At 43.8% G+C, this 17,371-nt stretch overlaps 1 protein-coding gene across 1 annotated transcript; it reads left to right on the top strand.

Annotated features, from left to right (window-relative positions):
* Positions 1-236: 236 nt before the first annotated feature.
* Positions 237-16,316, top strand: LOC311124791 (brevican core protein-like; the record flags this gene model as incomplete). Its single annotated transcript, XM_084158334.1, has 12 exons — positions 237-270; positions 2,669-3,055; positions 3,237-3,411; positions 5,596-5,723; positions 7,883-8,176; positions 8,363-9,760; positions 9,919-10,848; positions 13,592-13,699; positions 14,706-14,864; positions 15,410-15,492; positions 15,654-15,798; positions 16,090-16,316. The coding sequence occupies 12 exons, from the start codon at positions 237-239 to the stop codon at positions 16,314-16,316; spliced, it is 4,068 nt and encodes a 1,355-aa protein (XP_084014460.1).
* Between the last annotated feature and the right edge of the window lie 1,055 nt (positions 16,317-17,371).

The raw sequence follows: 17,371 nt of genomic DNA, 5'->3' as shown, positions 1-17,371 counted from the left end.
ACTCAAATCATAGAGGGTATATAATGTAGGAGTAAAATAAGCTTTAAAATAATACTGTAACCAATTGGCGAAGTAGAGATTGTTTCTTCGATGATGTACAAACAAGGTGCATATGCCATAGGGTGTATATGTAATATGTCCCATTTCCCCCCCCCCCCCCCATATCACTCTCACTACCTCTGATCCACAGACCAGTCAGGTTCCTCCCCCTTCTGTGCGCAGTTTGCCATCTGACCATGGCTTTCCCCGCCCAAACAGGATACTCAGAAGGTACAGATCTTCTAAAGTGTCTTTTGATGGACTATTATTAAATGGGATGACATGGAATTGCATTAAAATATTTATTTTGAGATCAGGTTATTATTTTAAAGGGATACTTTGGGATTTTGGCCTTTATGTACTTCCCCAGAGTCAGATTAACTTGTGGATACCATTTTTATGTCTATGCGTGCAGTTTGAAATAAGTTGCTAACTAGCATTAGCCTGATTGCTAACTAGCATTAGCGCAATGACTGGAGGTCTACAGGAACAGCTAGTATGCTAGCTGTTCATATAGACTTCCAGCCATAGCTGTTCCTGTAGACTTCCAGTCATTGTGCTAACGCTAGTTAGCTTTGGCTTGCGAAATTACCTAAAACTTCCTTCATACTGGACGCAGAGACATAAAAATGGTATCCACAATTTCATCTGACTCTGGGGAAGTAGATACAGGCCTAACAACCTAAAGCATCCCTTTAACCTTAGCAGCCCAGTGGTCCTCATGAACTAGAATTGAAAGCCTCAGTTGCTGCATAGTAGTTGCTGTTATGCTTCAGTTTGGAGAAACACTACCAGTCAAAAGTTTTAGAACACCTACTCATTCAATTTTTTTTGTTTTTTTTACTATTTTCTACATTGTAGAATAATAGTGAAGACATCAAAACTATGAAATAACACATATGGAATCATGCAGTAACAAAAAAAGGGTTAAACAAATCAAAATATATTTTATATTTGAGATTCTTCAAATAGCCACCCTTTGCCTTGATGACAGCTTTGCACACTCTTGGCATTCTCTCAACCAGCTTCACCTGGAATGCTTTTCCAACAGTCTTGAAGGAGTTCCCACATATGCTGAGCACTTGTTGGCTGCTTTTCCTTCACTCTGCCATCCGACTCATCCCAAACTATCTCAATTTGGTTGAGATCGGGGGATTGTGGAGGCCAGGTCATCTGATGCAGCACTCCATCACTCTCCTTCTTGGTAAAATAGCCCTTACATAGCCTGGAGGTGTGTTTTGGGTCATTGCCCTATTGAAAAAGAAATGATAGTCCCATTAAGTGCAAACCAGATGGGATGGCGTATTGCTGCAGAATGCTGTGGTAGCCATGCTGGTTAAGTGTGCCTTGAATTCTAAATAAATCACAGACAGTGTCACCAGCAATGCACCCCCACACCATCACACCTCCTCCTCCATGCTTTACGGTGGGAAATCATCCTTTCAACCACACCGTGTCTTACAAAAATCTCAAATTTGGACTCTCCAATTTGGACACATTTCCACCGGTCTAATGTCCATTGCTCGTGTTTCATGGCCCAAGCAAGTCTCTTCTTCTTATTGGGGTCCTTTAGTAGTGGTTTCTTTGCAGCAATTCGAACATGAAGGCCTGATTCACACAGTCTCCTGTGAACAGTTGATGTTGAGATGTGTCTGTTACTTCAACTCTGTGAAGCATTTATTTGGGCTGCAATTTCTGAGGCTGGTAACTCTAATGAATGTATCCTCTGAAGCAGAGGTAACTCTGGGTCTTCCATTCCTGTGGCGGTCCTCATGAGAGCCAGTTTCATCATAGCGCTTGATGGTTTTTGAGACTGCACTTGAAGAAACGTTCAAAGTTCTTGAAATTGTTCGTATTGACTGACCTTCATGTCTTAAAGTAATGATGGACTGTCATATCTCTTTGCTTATTTGAGATGTTCTTGCCATAATATGGACTTGGTCTTTTACCCAACAGGGCTGTCTTCTGTATACCCCCCCTACCTTGTCACAACACAACTGATTGGCTCAAATGCATTAAGAAGGAAATAAATTCCACAAATTAACTTTTAAGAAGGCACACTTGTTAATTCAAATGCATTCCAGGTGACTATCTCATGAAGCTGGTTGAGAGAATGCCAAGAGTGTGCAAAGCTGTCATTACGGCAAAGGGTGGCTACTTGAAGAATCTCAAATATAAAATATATTTTGATTTGTTTAACACCTTTTTGGTTACTACATGATTCAATATGTGTTATTTCATAGTTTTGATGTCTTCACTATTATTCTACAATGTAAAAAATAGTTTAAAAAAAGAAAAACCATTGAATGAGTAGGTGTTCTACAACTTAGTAGAACTTAGGTGTAGTTAAGATAAACATGGAGGTGTAGTTAAGATAAACATGGATTATGTATAATATATATTTCTATATATTCAACATGTACCTGATTAAAGCATTTAGTTTTCCGCCATTCCGTGATCATGGAATTTTTTTGCCAAAAATTGTACTCATCCGTGGAATTTAACCATTGCTGCAAATCTTGAAGATTGTCCCCAAAATGCATTATTCACCACCACCACTAGAGGTCAATAGCCGGCCACTTACTCAGTCAGCATTGTTTACTGACTGTATCTCTACTACCTGACCTAGACGACAACCGACAACTCCAGGTAACCATCTCCAAGACAACCCCCATCTCCGCTGCACACCTGGGAGGCTCCATCACAATCCCCTGTCTGGTGTCCCTGTCCCCTGGGCCCCCCTCATCCTCCACGCCCACAATCCCACCCCGGGTCAAGTGGAGCGTGTTGCATGAGGGGGAGCAGGAGGAGACAGAGATCCTGGTGGCGCGGGGTCAAAGGGTGAAGGTCAACGAGGCCTACAGAGAACGAGCTTCCCTGGTCAACTTTGCAGACTCGCCCGAGGACCTCTCCCTGTGGTTGGGTGAGCTGCGCTCAAGTGACACGGGGCACTACCGCTGCGAGGTGCAGCAGGGCCTGGATGATGCCAGTGACTTCACACAGATCAAGGTCAAAGGTAACAGAGGGAGAGGGATTTTTAAGGTTGTAGGAGTCATTGTGAATTTTTGTGAGTTTTTTTATTTGTCAAACAGCTTAATATTGTTTCTTCCAGTTTTTACCACATATTGTGTATTTGAGCCTGTCCATATTTCTCTGTGCGTCTATGTTTGTGTTTGTGCACATGCGTGTGCATGTAGGTGTGGTCTTCCACTACAGACACGCCTCTGGCCGCTATGCGTTTTCGTTCAGTGAGGCGCAGAGGGCGTGCGAGGGCATTGGGGCACACATCGCTACTCCCGACCAGCTTTTGGCAGCCTATTACGATGGCTATGAGCAGTGTGACGCCGGCTGGCTCGCTGACCAATCTGTCAGGTAAACCCCAGTATCCACAACATGACCTATAATACAAAGACACATTTCTTAAAGGTGCTAGACATTGTTTTGACTACCTGAGTTATTAACGGGAAAGTGCTGAGGTGCCAAGGTTATAGAGTGATGACCGACAGCAGTGAGCTAATTCACACATCTAATAGGCTACTGGGGTTTTGAATTTGGCCCACTGTGTGGTATGTAATACTACAGTGCCTTGCAAAAGTATTCATCCCCCTTGCCGTTTTTCCTATTTTGTTGCATTACAACCTGTAATTTAAATGGATTTTTATTTGGATTTCATGTAATGGACATACATAAAACAGTCCAAATTGCTGAAGTGAAATGTAAAAAAATTACTTGTTTCAAAAAATTATAAAAAATAAATAACGGAAAAGTGGTGCGTGCATATGTATTCACCACCTTTGCTATGAAGCCCCTAAATAAGATTTGGTGCAACCAATTACCTTCAGAAGTCACATAATTAGTTAAATTGAGTCCACCTGTGTGCAATCTAAGTGTCACATGATATGTCACATGATCTCAGTATATATACACCTGTTCTGAAAGGCCCCAGAGTCTGCAACACCACTAAGCAAGGGGCACCACCAAGCAAGTGGCACAATGAAGACCAAGGAGCTCTCCAAACAGGTCAGGGACAAAAATGTGGAGAAGTACAGATCAGGTTTGGGTTATAAAAAATATCAGAAACTTTGAACATCCCATGGAGCACCATTGAATCCATTATTAACAAATAGACAAACCTGCCAAGAGAGGGCCGCCCACCAAAACTCACAGACCAGGCAAGGAGGGCATTAATCAGAGAGGCAACAAAGAGATCAAAGATAACCCTGAAGGAGCTGCAAAGCTCCACAGCGGAGTTTGGAGTATCTGTCCATAGGGCCACTTTAAGCCGTACACTCCACAGAGCTGGGCTTTACGGAAGATTGGCCAGAAAAGAGCCATTGCTTAAAGAACAAAATAACGCCAAAAGGCATGTGGGAGACTCCCCAAACATATGGAAGAAGGTACTCTGGTAAGATGAGACTAAAATTGAGCTTTTTGGCCATCAAGGAAAACGCTATGTCTGGCGCAAACCCAACACCTCTCATCACCCCGAGAACACCATCCCCACAGTGAAGCATGGTGGTGGCAGCATCATGCTGTGGGGATGTTTGTCATCGGCAGGGACTGGGAAACTGGTCAGAATTGAAGGAATGATGGATGGCGCTAAATACAGGGAAATTCTTGAGGGAAACCTGTTTCTGTCTTCCAATGATTTGAGACTGGGACGGAGGTTCACCTTCCAGCAGGACAATGACCCTAAGCATACTGCTAAAGCAACACTTGAGTGGTTTAAGGGGAAACATTTAAATGTATTGGAATGGCCTAGTCAAAGCCCAGACCTCAATCCAATTGAGAATCTGTGGTATGACTTAAAGATTGCTGTACACCAGTGGAACCCATCCAACTTGAAGGAGCTGGAGCAGTTTTGCCTTGAAGAATGGGCGGAAATCCCAGTGGCTAGATGTGCCACGCTTATAGAGACATACCCCAAGAGACTTTCAGCTGGAATTGCTGCAAAAGGTGGCTCTACAAAGTATTGACTTTCGGGGGGTGAATAGTTATGCACCCCCCGTTTGTTTCACAATAAAAAATATTTTGCATCTTCAAAGTGGTAGGCATGTTGTGTAAATCATTTTTTTAAAAACATTTTAGTCATTTAGCAGACACTCTTATCCAGAGCGACTTACAGTTAGTGAGTGTATACATTTTTCATACAAATGATGCAAACCCCCCAAAAATCCATTTAAATTCCAGGTTGTAAGGCAACAAAATAGGAAAAATGCCAAGGGGGGTGAATACTTAAGCAAGCCACTGTATTTCATGCACCATCTGTTGCCCTTTTCTGGCAGAATGTGTGTTGACCTGATGGCAGCTGAATCAGTCTCCTCGTACTCACTCTAGTCCTGGTGTTAAATATGCTAGATTTCCTCATGTGTATTGTCATGGCTTACATGTGTAAGATAGGGACTGCATTTGGTCCATGTTCCCAACACACACACACAATTCCTGCTAACAGATTAGACAACAATGACTGAGGCCCCTCACCTATCAGTTAGTTTTTACAATGTTTTCTATTCACAGGAAATACAAATATTTTCAGTTCTTGCACCTATTCCGCAGATATCCAATCCAAGTTCCCCGGGAAGGTTGCTATGGTGACATGGATGGCCGCCCGGGAGTGAGGAACTATGGGACGCTGGAATCAGAGGAGCTGTTTGATGTGTATTGTTATGTGGAGCATATTGATGGTAAAAAACAACAACTTGTGAATAGCTTATCGTAAAAAGCAGTGTGAATAGTGACAGTGTGAATAGCTCCCTGTAAAAAAGGATGTACATGTGATTCTACAGAGCAATAACGTTTGTTTGTAAGTTTGTGACATTGCATCAAAAATCATAATGGACAAAATATTAAGGACACCTGCTCCTTCCATGAAATAGACTGACCAGGTGAATATAGGTGAAAGCTATGATCCCTTATTGATATCACTTGTTAAATCCACTTCAATCAGTGTAGATGAAGGGAAGGAGGCAGGTTAAAGAATGATTTTTAAGCCTTGAGACAATTGAGATATGGATTGTGTATGTGTGCCATTCAGAGGGTGAATGGGCAAGACAAAAGATTTAAGTGCCTTTGAATGGGGTATGTTAGTAGGTGCCAGGCGCACCATTTTGAGTGTGTCAAGAACTCAAACTGCTGCTGTTTTTTTTCCACGCTCAACAGTTTCCCCTGTGCATCAAGAATGGTCCACCACCCAAAGGACATCCAGCTAACTTGACACAACTGTGGGAATCATTGGAGTCAACATGGGCCAGCATCCCTGTGGAACGCTTTCAACACCTTGTAGAGTCCATGCCCTGACGAATTGAGTCTGTTCTGAGGGCAAAAGGGGGGTGCAACTCAATATTAGGAAAGTGTTTTGTTTACTCAGTGTAGTCTATGTAATTTTGCCAATTCAGATGCTTTTTCATTATATGTTATGATAAGTTGCGTCAATTCAAATCTGGTATTGGAACAAAAAGAGGTCAATACACGTCTTCTAAAATAGACTAGTATTTTAATTAATGCAAAACACTTCAATGGTAAATATGATGTTCGTATATACGGGTCCACTGAAAAACCACACAGGGCAGTCAGAGAACTGGTCCATTGTTATGAGTTCTTCTTTAAATACTCTGACAGAGATAGTTCCCGCTCCCTGCTGGCCTATCAGAGTAGAGACTGAGCGTGGTTTAGACTTACTCAGCCTATTGTTGGCGCACAGGCTGGTCCCAGGCCCTTGGCGCTTCACTGTTGCCAGGCATTAATTGTTATCTCCACAACTTGTCCCGAGTCAGCACCCATAGACACAGTTTCCCTGTACTTTCCCACCCTAACTATACTCTTTGTACCTACGTCCTTGGACGGTTCAACAAAGAGGCAGTGTGTGTGTATGTGAGAAACACAAGTCTGTCTCATCCTACTCCCTAACATTCCTCACATTAATCACAGCTTGTTAGGTTAAACAATCTATATCAGTACAGCACAAACCTTTTATGTTTAATCATTAATGCTTTCTTATTAAGCTAACAGCACATCTAAAATATAAGATAATAATTTCCCACAGTTATCATGTGTTCTGAAGGCACTCTATCAAATTACTGTGTTAGGTCTCCTTAAAGGGATAGTTCACCCAAATTACAAAATGACATATTGGTTTCCTTACCCTGCAAACAGTCTATGAACAAGGTATGACAGCAATCCATGCTTTGATTTAGATTCCCTGGTACTGTTTCGACATGCTAACGTTTTAGCATTTAGCCTTTGTGGCACCATTCAAGCATTGGGACCGATATTAGCATTTTTCACGCATAATGTTCAAATTATCTATAAATGACTTTGTGAGCTTCACAATTTTAGATACTTTCGGATTATTTGGACATGATGTGCAAAAAATGCTAATATCGGTCCCATTTCTTGAATGAGATTTGTGCCACAAATGCTAAAACGTTAGCATGTGGTAACAGTGCCAAGGAAACTAAACTAAAGCATGGATTGCTGTCATACCTTGACCATAGACTACTTACAGGGCAAGGAAACCAATATATCATTTTGTAATTTGGGTGAACTATCCCTTTAAGTTACAGGCGTGGACGGTTTTTAGCTAGTGGGCAGAGTACACAATTTAGATCAGTCAGATCATTAGTATTTAAACAGCATACACTTTAGACATTGACAGTACTTTCCCTCCAAGGACAGGTACAATACATTTTTAACATTCAAAGTCAATTTCCCAACCAAGGTCTCATTCGCTCATGTGTTCAGCCTTTTGTATTCTTCCAGATACTGCAGGGAAATGAAGGATCTAGGACAAGCGTTTGGAATCTAATTCCCATTAGGAGTCTAACACATGACACTTTTTGTGTAGGGGAGGTATTCCATGGCTCTGCCCCTCAGCAGCTGTCATTGGACGAGGCTCGGGCTTACTGCGAGAAGGAAGGGGCAGAGCTGGCTACCACAGGGCAGCTGTACATGGCGTGGAGCAAGGGTTTGGACCGCTGCAACCCTGGCTGGCTGTCTGATGGCAGTGTGCGCTACCCCATCATCATCCCTAGGGAGCACTGTGGTGGGCCTCAGGCAGGGGTCAAGACCCTGTATCGCTACAGCAACCAGACAGGCTTCCCTGAATCATCCAGCCGTCATGATGTTTACTGTTTCAGAGGTCTGAGTCTTGTACTGGACTAATTAATTGTAAAATAGATAATATAGGTTTTATTATTGCAAGAGATTTGTCGGATTGCATGCTTCCATGGATTCTGTTGTGGTGTTATGCAGATAATGCGTTTGTGTAATGAATGGAGATAAAACTATCTCCCTGAGTCTCCTGTCTACCCCCTGTTCTTCTCAGGTACTGGGAATCCTCACACTGATGCCCCCATGGACTACATGGCCACTGAGCCAGAGGACATCGGACAAGATATTGTCATTCTTATGGAGCCTGCTGAGGAGCTCCGTCTGAGCCAGGATCCGGAGCAAGTGGAGCGAGAGGCCCAGAGTGTCCTGGAATCCCTCCCCGTCTTCCAGTCAGCTCCTGCTCGGGAGGACCTGGAGGGGACTCCCCCTACTGCCCTGTCAAGCACAGAGGTCCCCCTCACCCATACAGCCTCCACCCAGGACCTCCTCCAGCCCTTTGATGAGACTTCACTTCCTGTAGAAGAAAACTACCACTCCCAACATGCTACTTCACTATCCAGCACCATCAGTGAGCCAGACTCTCTCCACGAAGGAGACTATGACTCCCAGAATTCAACTTCACTACCCAGCACCTCCAGTGAGCCAGAATCCCTACACGAAAGAGACTATCATTCCCAGAATTCTAGTTCAATACCCAGCACCTCCAGTGTGCCAGACTCCCTCAACGAAGGAGACCATCACTCCCAGCATTCTACTTCACTACCCAGCACCTCCAGTGAGCCAGACTCCCTCCACGAAGGAGACTATCACTCCCAGAATTCTAGTTCACTACCCAACACCTCCAGTGAGCCAGACTCCCTCCACGAAGGAGACTATCACTCCCAGAATTCTAGTTCAATACCCAACACCTCCAGTGAGCCAGACTCCCTCCACAAAGGAGACTATCACTCCCAGCATTCTACTTCACTACCCAGCACCTCCAGTGAGCCAGACTCCCTCCACGAAGGAGACTATCACTCCGAGAATTCTAGTTCACTACCCAACACCTCCAGTGAGCCAGACTCCCTCCACGAACGAGACTATCACTCCCTTCATTCTACTTCACTACCCAGCACCTCTAGCGTGCTAGACTCCCTCCACGAAGGCAACTCCAGTCTCTACCAGCCCGTGCTGGAAACAACCCCAGAATTCCCAGAGCCGTCCTACGAGCCACACAGACATTACCAGCCGATGCCAGAGATGAACCCGGAGGAACCTGACTACCAACAGTCAGGATCTTCCAAGCACTTTCAGCCGATGCCAGAGACCAACCTTGAGTTGGATCAAGTGGAAGCCAACTACAGCACAACAGGAGGTAACCAGAGTCATCGGGAGAATACAAAAGAGACTACCACAATGGCCTTTGACCCCATAGAGAATGCTACCGAGGCACGTGAACCTACCGCAGAGAGAAGACACAAAGAGGTGATCGTGGGAGAGCCTGAGGAGACATCCATCTTGACCAAGTCCCCGGGAGAGCTTGATCCCCGCCCAGCCTGGTCTACCCTCTCCCCCCATGCAAAGGCAACCTCAGTGTGGTCGCCCCTGGATGGATCTGGAGATGTGTCCCAAGGTATGGCCAATGTGGCAGCCAATTCCTCAAGTACTTAGGGCTATAACTTTATGATACATGGCATGATGTTACTCCTAACTCTATTTACTTTGTCATTGTAGAGCTGTGTAGAACTTGATAATCATGCAACAAAAATGTTTATTGTACCTTCTTTACAGAGATAGAACTAGGTGTCCATCAGGGAATCCACACAGGCAGATCCACCAGCATCCCCAGTGAGGAGCAGACAGGGGTTACGCATTCAAGCAGCATCTCATCTGGACTGGATCATTCTGAGGAGCTGGGACTGGATGTATACTCCACCGTAGGCCATCCACAAGTAACCTCCCATGGAACTTCCTCCGCTAGGCCGGAAGGCAGCACCAGTCTAGATTTTGAGGGTATCATCAATCCAGAGAGATTGGTACCTTCAGAAGAAGTGGAGCTGGCACCAGTGGAGTCTGATGATGAGCACCTGGGGTCTGGAGAGGGCATAGCCACTAACGAGTCTCCAGACCTCTCCACCATCTCCCAGCTGCCTGTCGAGTTTACCACTATGGGCTATCAAACAACAATCATGTCCAGAATAGAGATGGATCCCACAACCACGGGCCCTGAAGAAGACGGAAGTGGACATGAGCCAGGCACTGATGAACCATCCCTGGGAGAAAAAGTTACCGTCTTCCCCCTTGAGTCGCAAACATCCAGCTGGGATCTGCACCGCACCACCTCTGCACCCCAAGAGTCTCAGGACGACCTTGAATACAGCGGGGAACCCCCTTCCACCTCTTCCCAGACAGAGCTTCCAGACTCCTCAGCAGAACCTGATCTGTTTGGGTCAGACTCCTTGTCCACCTCAAGTACGGATCCCACCGCTGCCACCATGTCCACATCCACCATGTACACATCCACAGAGTGGGCCACACAGACCTGGAGCCCCACCACCTCCACCACACAAGGTCCCCCAGAAACATCTAAGAGGGTGATGGCTCTAATGCCCCCCGTGGATCAGGGCCGGTTGGATCTGGAATTCGGCCTCACCCAGCCACCCACCCTGCTCATCTTGCCCAATGAGAGGGTTGCCGTGGGCAGTGCCAGGAAGATTTCAGGTAACACTCGAGCCACCCTAACCAGCCTAACCGCCCTCCTCTTGCTGCTCAGCACGGTGATGCACTAAACCCCGGTCACTCCCACCCCAAGCTGCCTTGCTCTATTTTCTGCAAACCACCACCCTCCCAACGGCTCCTCTTCTTCTGTCTCACTGTTTGTCTCAGCAGCCCACTCACCCTCCTTCCCCTCCCTCCCCCATAAAGAGCACCCTGCTTCTTGTGATCCCCAAGAATTGAGATTTGACAGATATATGGGACAACTCCCTTTTACCATTTGTCAAGCAAACCAGTCTTGCTGTGCATCATGTTTTTCTCAGAGATTGACTTCTGTGAAGTACTGTATTGCCCGGACACACCATTTCTGTGAAAGAGAATTGCAATGCTTGTTTGTCTCCTCCTATTCTTCCTGCAAGACTGATGTCCAACTTGCAACTTCACCATCTTGAATGTTTCAGCATTCAAACAGTCAATTTCCTCTTACCAGGGGCCCATATTAATTTGAGCACAATTCCAAGAGACAAAAAAACAGTGTTATTCAACCGGACAAATATTTGTCCTTGCATTGTAACGCCACTAACTCTGAATGTAACAGCACTGATTCCCAAATGCAACACCACTGACATGTTATTGGTAAAGATTACAGATATTACTGATTTAATAGAGGGACAGTATCCCAATTAGAAAACATCAGCACCTTTTTAAACTAATTCCGCAGCTATTGAGTTAGTCTATAGTAGATTGTATAGCACAGAATGTCACTTTTATAACCACAATAATGGAATGTTTCTTGTAGATATGTAAATTACATCTATCAGAATATTTGTAATTTGGGGTACAAATGTCTGTAACGCGATCAATCTCCCAGTGTAACAGGACATACCATTTGAAGAATGACAATGACCTCCTAGATGGCAGTCTGATCATAGTTTCTTCCAAAAATGTTAAACATTTGTAATGAGTAAGAGTTGCTAAATGCAAAATGGAAACTATTGAGGCTGGTTTATTGTTTGACGCTAAAGTGACATCAGTGTGGCATGTTTAGTGCCATGTCATCTAATCTAAAATGGGTCTTTGCAGATTGTGATTGTATAGATGGAGAGTCAGAACCAGCATCTCACAAGCACAGCTAACAGCATGGGTTGATCTTTAAACATGTGTGTGTTCTCCTCTAAGGAATTAACTCATACAGGATGGCACAATCCATAAAACCATTAAGCAAACAGACCATAAACCAGCCTGTTGGATAACTTGCACAGAATTGTATAAAATGCTACATTGTCCATCTCATTTTAGTAAATGTGCTTTTACACAGAGACATAACCATTAAAGGTGAAAATCGAAATGAGAGGACATGGCCTTTATTTTTCGGTTTACTTTCCACTTACGAAAAAGTACGCTACAAAATACTGCGTCCAAAATAATACCGTATTTTTTTACTGCAGTACTATTGCAGTGTAACTACAGTTATTCTGCTATTACTGCTACCAAAATACCACAGTCGACTGCAGTTACTGCACTTTTATTGCAGTTTCAAAACTGCAATCTTTTTTTGTAAGAGTTTCACTGGTGCATTACTTTCCTGACAGATTAGGTAGAAGTTGCCCTAACCACTGACACAGCATCTGATATTTTTTTATGGCCCAATGGATAAAATAGGGGGTAGGGTAATCAGATCCTACAATTGCAGTTAAGGACAATTTCTACCTCAAGCTTTCCCGACACAGGTGACGCCAGACACAGGCCTTGTGAGTGAGTTGTATCAACACAATATGTGAACTTTGGTGCCATCTACTGGCTAATTGCATGTTCATCAAAAGGAAAGGAAAATGGGTAGGTATTCTTGTCTGATACGTGTGTGCTCCATCCAGTCTGACACAAGAGGCTATGTGATACATTCAATTAGATTATTTTTGGTGTTCTTATATTGGTGTTTGGACACATTTTCATACCAAATGGTCTGAGGTCTAAGTCTCACTCTCTCACTTCTGGTTCCAGCCCAGGTTACATTTACAGTAGATTTCAGAAATACCACTATAAGGTATGAGGCATCCATAATGTGTCATAGTTCATTTTTACAATTATCAGCAAACTTAACACTGTACTTTGGTAATATGTTCCGGACCAAAATATAACTATATCTACACAGAGATACATGCAAAATGTATACCCGATGGAAAACATAATGAGAGGTTAATTCTAGGTAATCAATCGCAGATAAAGACAGTACTACAAATTCCCTAATTATTACAACACTGAAATCATCATCATAATTGTAGGTGATAGAAATGGCTTACTCATCCTCGCCAGAAGAGGGCGGAATTACCCTGAGAGTTAATAATTACTTGACCTGGGGAATAGTGGGGGAATCGTTCAAGGTTACCGTGATATCTTCAGCGAACATGACAAGGACTATGGTCAAACTGAGTTAATGGAGCATTATTCGGGCAGGAGATAAAGCACCTTATTCTGCAGCCTTACAGACCTTTACCAACCTTGCTTTTTCTCCTCTGTCTTCAACTATTTTATCATCATACTCATATTTTAACCACTTTGTTCTCTTTATCCTCTTTGCTGCATCTGCCCTCACTGCTTTCTACACACTAGGCTATAATTGTATGATATTATCATTCTGTTATTTGTACTACAGTACAACTTTATTATTTACTATTAGTATTACAACATTATTAGACATACTGCATATGGTTATCAGAGCTGGCAGGACTGGCCTCTTGCTGTGTTTCAGTTGCCTGTCTGGAGGACCCCTGTGCCAACGGCGGCACCTGCGTTGAGATGGGCGGGAGCACCAAATGCCTCTGTTTGCCCAGCTATGGAGGTGACCTCTGTCAGACAGGTGAGCTCCTCATTCGGCTGTTACAGTACTTCCATAATTGAGTGCTATTAAGCAGTGTTATAATCCACCAGATGGCAGAATACTGTAGTAATGCACCACCACATTCAGTAAAGATACTTTTGGATTTGTATGTGCTGAAGCAGAAGAAGTCAGGCTCCGATGAGTGGAGCCACGTACCAGTCATCTTCACAATAAAGAAGTAAAAACATATATGCGGCCAAAACATAAACAATTAAGTAACAGGTCCTTCATTTTTTTGTTATTTTGTGTTATTATAAGGTAAGACAGTTCTACTAGTCTAGTTTTGTAGTACTCGTCTATTAATAACTAGTCTAGTAGTACTGTTAATAGCTCAAAATCAATAAAACAGAAATCTTACACACTGTGGCTTTAAGAGCCTATCAAACTCAAAGACCCACCTTGTTCAAAGAGGACAAAACCTTGCTTTTGGAACCATTGTCCCCTTCAGTTCAGTCTGACGCAGCGTTTTCTTTGAGACCTGCTTGCTATGCCACTGTGTCCCTGTCACACAGATTTAGGGATGAGAACATAGAAATCGAAAGCAGGTGAGATGAGAAGTGTTCTTTAGATGGATGAACCTCATGGATCCATATGCTCAGTTAATCAGGGAAACTGTCTTTGTGGGTTAGAATCATCTAGTTACAGAGTAAGGCAAGGATTCAATCAAAGGCCATTTTCCTGACATTCGTGGAGATCAAATTCATGTCAACACTTTGAAGGTCGGCTCAAGCTTAAACAATTTCCTTCAAAAGTCAAGTGCATTGCATTTGTCGACAATGCATGATTGAATCCCAGCCAAGGTCTTTAAGGTAGTTTCGTTTGGATCACCTCATTGTTTTTCATCAATACCAACCCTTCTCTCTCTTTCTTGTTGAATGGTCAGAAAAGCTCAACAAATCTTACCTTTCCCTCTTTATCATTCAAATTAAATAATTACATCTAGTAAATCCCTCCCTCCCTCCCTCCCTCTCATTCTGTCTCTTAGATCTGGAGCAGTGTGAGGTGGGCTGGCAGAAGTTCCATGGGAACTGCTACAAGCACTTCAACCAGCGGCTGAGCTGGGAGGTGGCGGAGCAGCACTGTCGCATGGTGGGGGGCCACCTGGCATCAATCATGACCCCTGAGGAGCAGGACTTCATTAACAGTACGCTGGGAGTAGTGACAGCGAGCCACCAAACTTCATACTCCACCTTTTCTCTTTCACTGATAGGCTACTTTACTGCACATTAATACATTGGAAATACAGTAGCTAGCTCTCAAGGGTTTATGTGTGCTATTTATTAGCATAGGAACGACAAATGTCATGCCATTGACCCTGATGTGCGTAAGTGCTACATGCTAATAGTAATCTGGGTGTTTAAAGAGGTAGTTCACCAAAATTACATAATAAGTTATAAGCACACTTACCTTTAACCTGAGTGACAGACTGTGTACTCAGCCACTGTCACCAACTGCTGACATTATAAAAAAAACAATGGAAGTAATGGGGGCAGCTTTAGCATGTTCTACATTATGTGGCCATATTACCTCCAAGTAACTTCAAACCCAGTCATTTGGCAATACAAACCCTGGCAGAGTTGTTGATATTCGCAGTGGAAGCACAAAGACAAAGGTCTACTGTATAACTTGTTAGAGAAGTGATAGGCCTACTACTTGAAAAGCAAATAAAATGTATTTTTCTATTCGCAGATAACTATAAGGAGTATCAGTGGACTGGATTGAACGACAAGACCATCGAGGGGGATTTCCACTGGTCCGATGGTAACCCATTGGTGAGTCCAGACAGATTTGTTTAACATAGAAAAAGTACTGGGTCAAAACCTGTCCACATGATGACATGCAGCTACACAGACACAAGAACACATGACACAAGACATTAGCTCCCATGCTTATACACTACTACAGCTCTGTGTCTCTCACCTTGTCTTCACAGCTCTATGAGAACTGGTACAGGGGCCAGCCTGACAGTTACTTCCTGTCTGGAGAGGACTGTGTGGTGATGGTATGGCATGATGCTGGGCGCTGGAGTGACGTGCCCTGCAACTACCACCTGGCCTACACCTGCAAGAAAGACACCTGTGAGTAATGGATATTATGTTACTACAAACAAGCACCGATCTACCAGTTCCTTTACATACTGTACCTGTAACTACCTCTGTGCAATAGATTATATTGATGTAACTTAGGTATATAGAAGCAGTAGTAGATGTTTAATGCACACATTCAATACAGTCCCAAACTATTGTAATGCCCGAAACTTAGCTGTGTTGAATGTGTACATAGGACAAATAATCTTTCAACTTTTCATTAAAATTATTTTTGAATATAGAAGACATTATCACCTACAGTCTTTGTAACTCCTCCCACAGCTTCATGTGGACCTCCCCCCAAAGTCCGGAACGCATCTGCGTTTGGCAAAATTCGCCAGAGGTACGAGACAGACGCGGTTGTGCGCTACTACTGTGCCCAGGGCTTCCAGCAGAGACAAAACCCTCTGGTCAAGTGCCTGCCAGGAGGCAAGTGGGAGGAGCCCCAGATCCTCTGCATCCCTGGTATGAACAGTTCTATGACCCGCCCACCTATCGCTAATTCATGACCATGTTCCATTACATTTCTAATATTGCTAAATATGACCCAAGAGCAGTTATTGAGATACAGTTAATCTCTCGTGATGGACTGTCAGCAAGAATCTGCCTCACTAATGAAGTACTGAAGAATCATCTTTTGAAGAATTAAGGAGATGCTTAAGATTGGAGACCGAGATTTCAACCTAAACATTAGTTGTTGTTCTGTAGTGGGGAGTTGCTGAATCTGCTTTAGCTCTGGAGGATAAGATATATCATTGGGTTCAAGGCCGGGATTCAATCAAAGTCGCGTTGTCGACAAGCACACTGCACTTGACATTTAAAGGTAGTTTACACTTGAGCCAACATTCGCAGCGTTTACTGTGAATGCAATCTAAACGACTGTCAGGGAATTGCCTGTAGAAGGCGCAATGTCGACTGTGTTGTGCCCTTGTCGAAATGTGCCTTTCATTGAGTCCCATCCTAAGTCAAGGCAATGCCACAGCAGCAGGCAAAGACAACCCAGAACACTAGCATCTAAATCAGACGGTGTCCTCACTCTGGAGATTATGTGGGAGGAACAAGATAGACGTATGAAAGTGATGTACGTATGACATTGCCTTTTTATCCAACAGATTTGTCAGAAGTCTTTATTTTCAACTTTGTGCTGGGGGTTTCCTTTCAGGGGCAGGAAGCACAGCACAGACAGTAGGAGTAACATCACCAACCACAGGAAGCCAGGAGCTGGCTGAAGAGGAATCACAAACAACAAAGGAACCGCTTCAATACCGGGACATCAAGTGGAACATTTAAATTCCATACCATGTCCCAGTACACTTCAAGAGTTTCCTTTCCTCATAGACCAGAGATCTGAAATGGCTGAACAGGTGAAGGCAATAGGGTGATCTTGAAGGAAAGGAGACAAGGAAAGAGTACTGGGTTGAAGGAAAGGAGACAAGGAAAGAGTACTGGGACACAGGGTCAGTCAGGCATAACCTCTTACTTTCCTTCTCTCCTCCCAAATGCACATCGATCTGAATCTGTTGTTGGGATAGCCTGGGCGTGAGGGTCTCTTGTAGCCCTACAT

The sequence above is a fragment of the Coregonus lavaretus genome, assembly GCF_964263955.1.
Source record: "Coregonus lavaretus genome assembly, chromosome: 3".
Classification (NCBI taxonomy): Eukaryota; Metazoa; Chordata; class Actinopteri; order Salmoniformes; family Salmonidae; genus Coregonus; species Coregonus lavaretus.
This window is presented reverse-complemented; position numbering and strand designations above follow the sequence as displayed.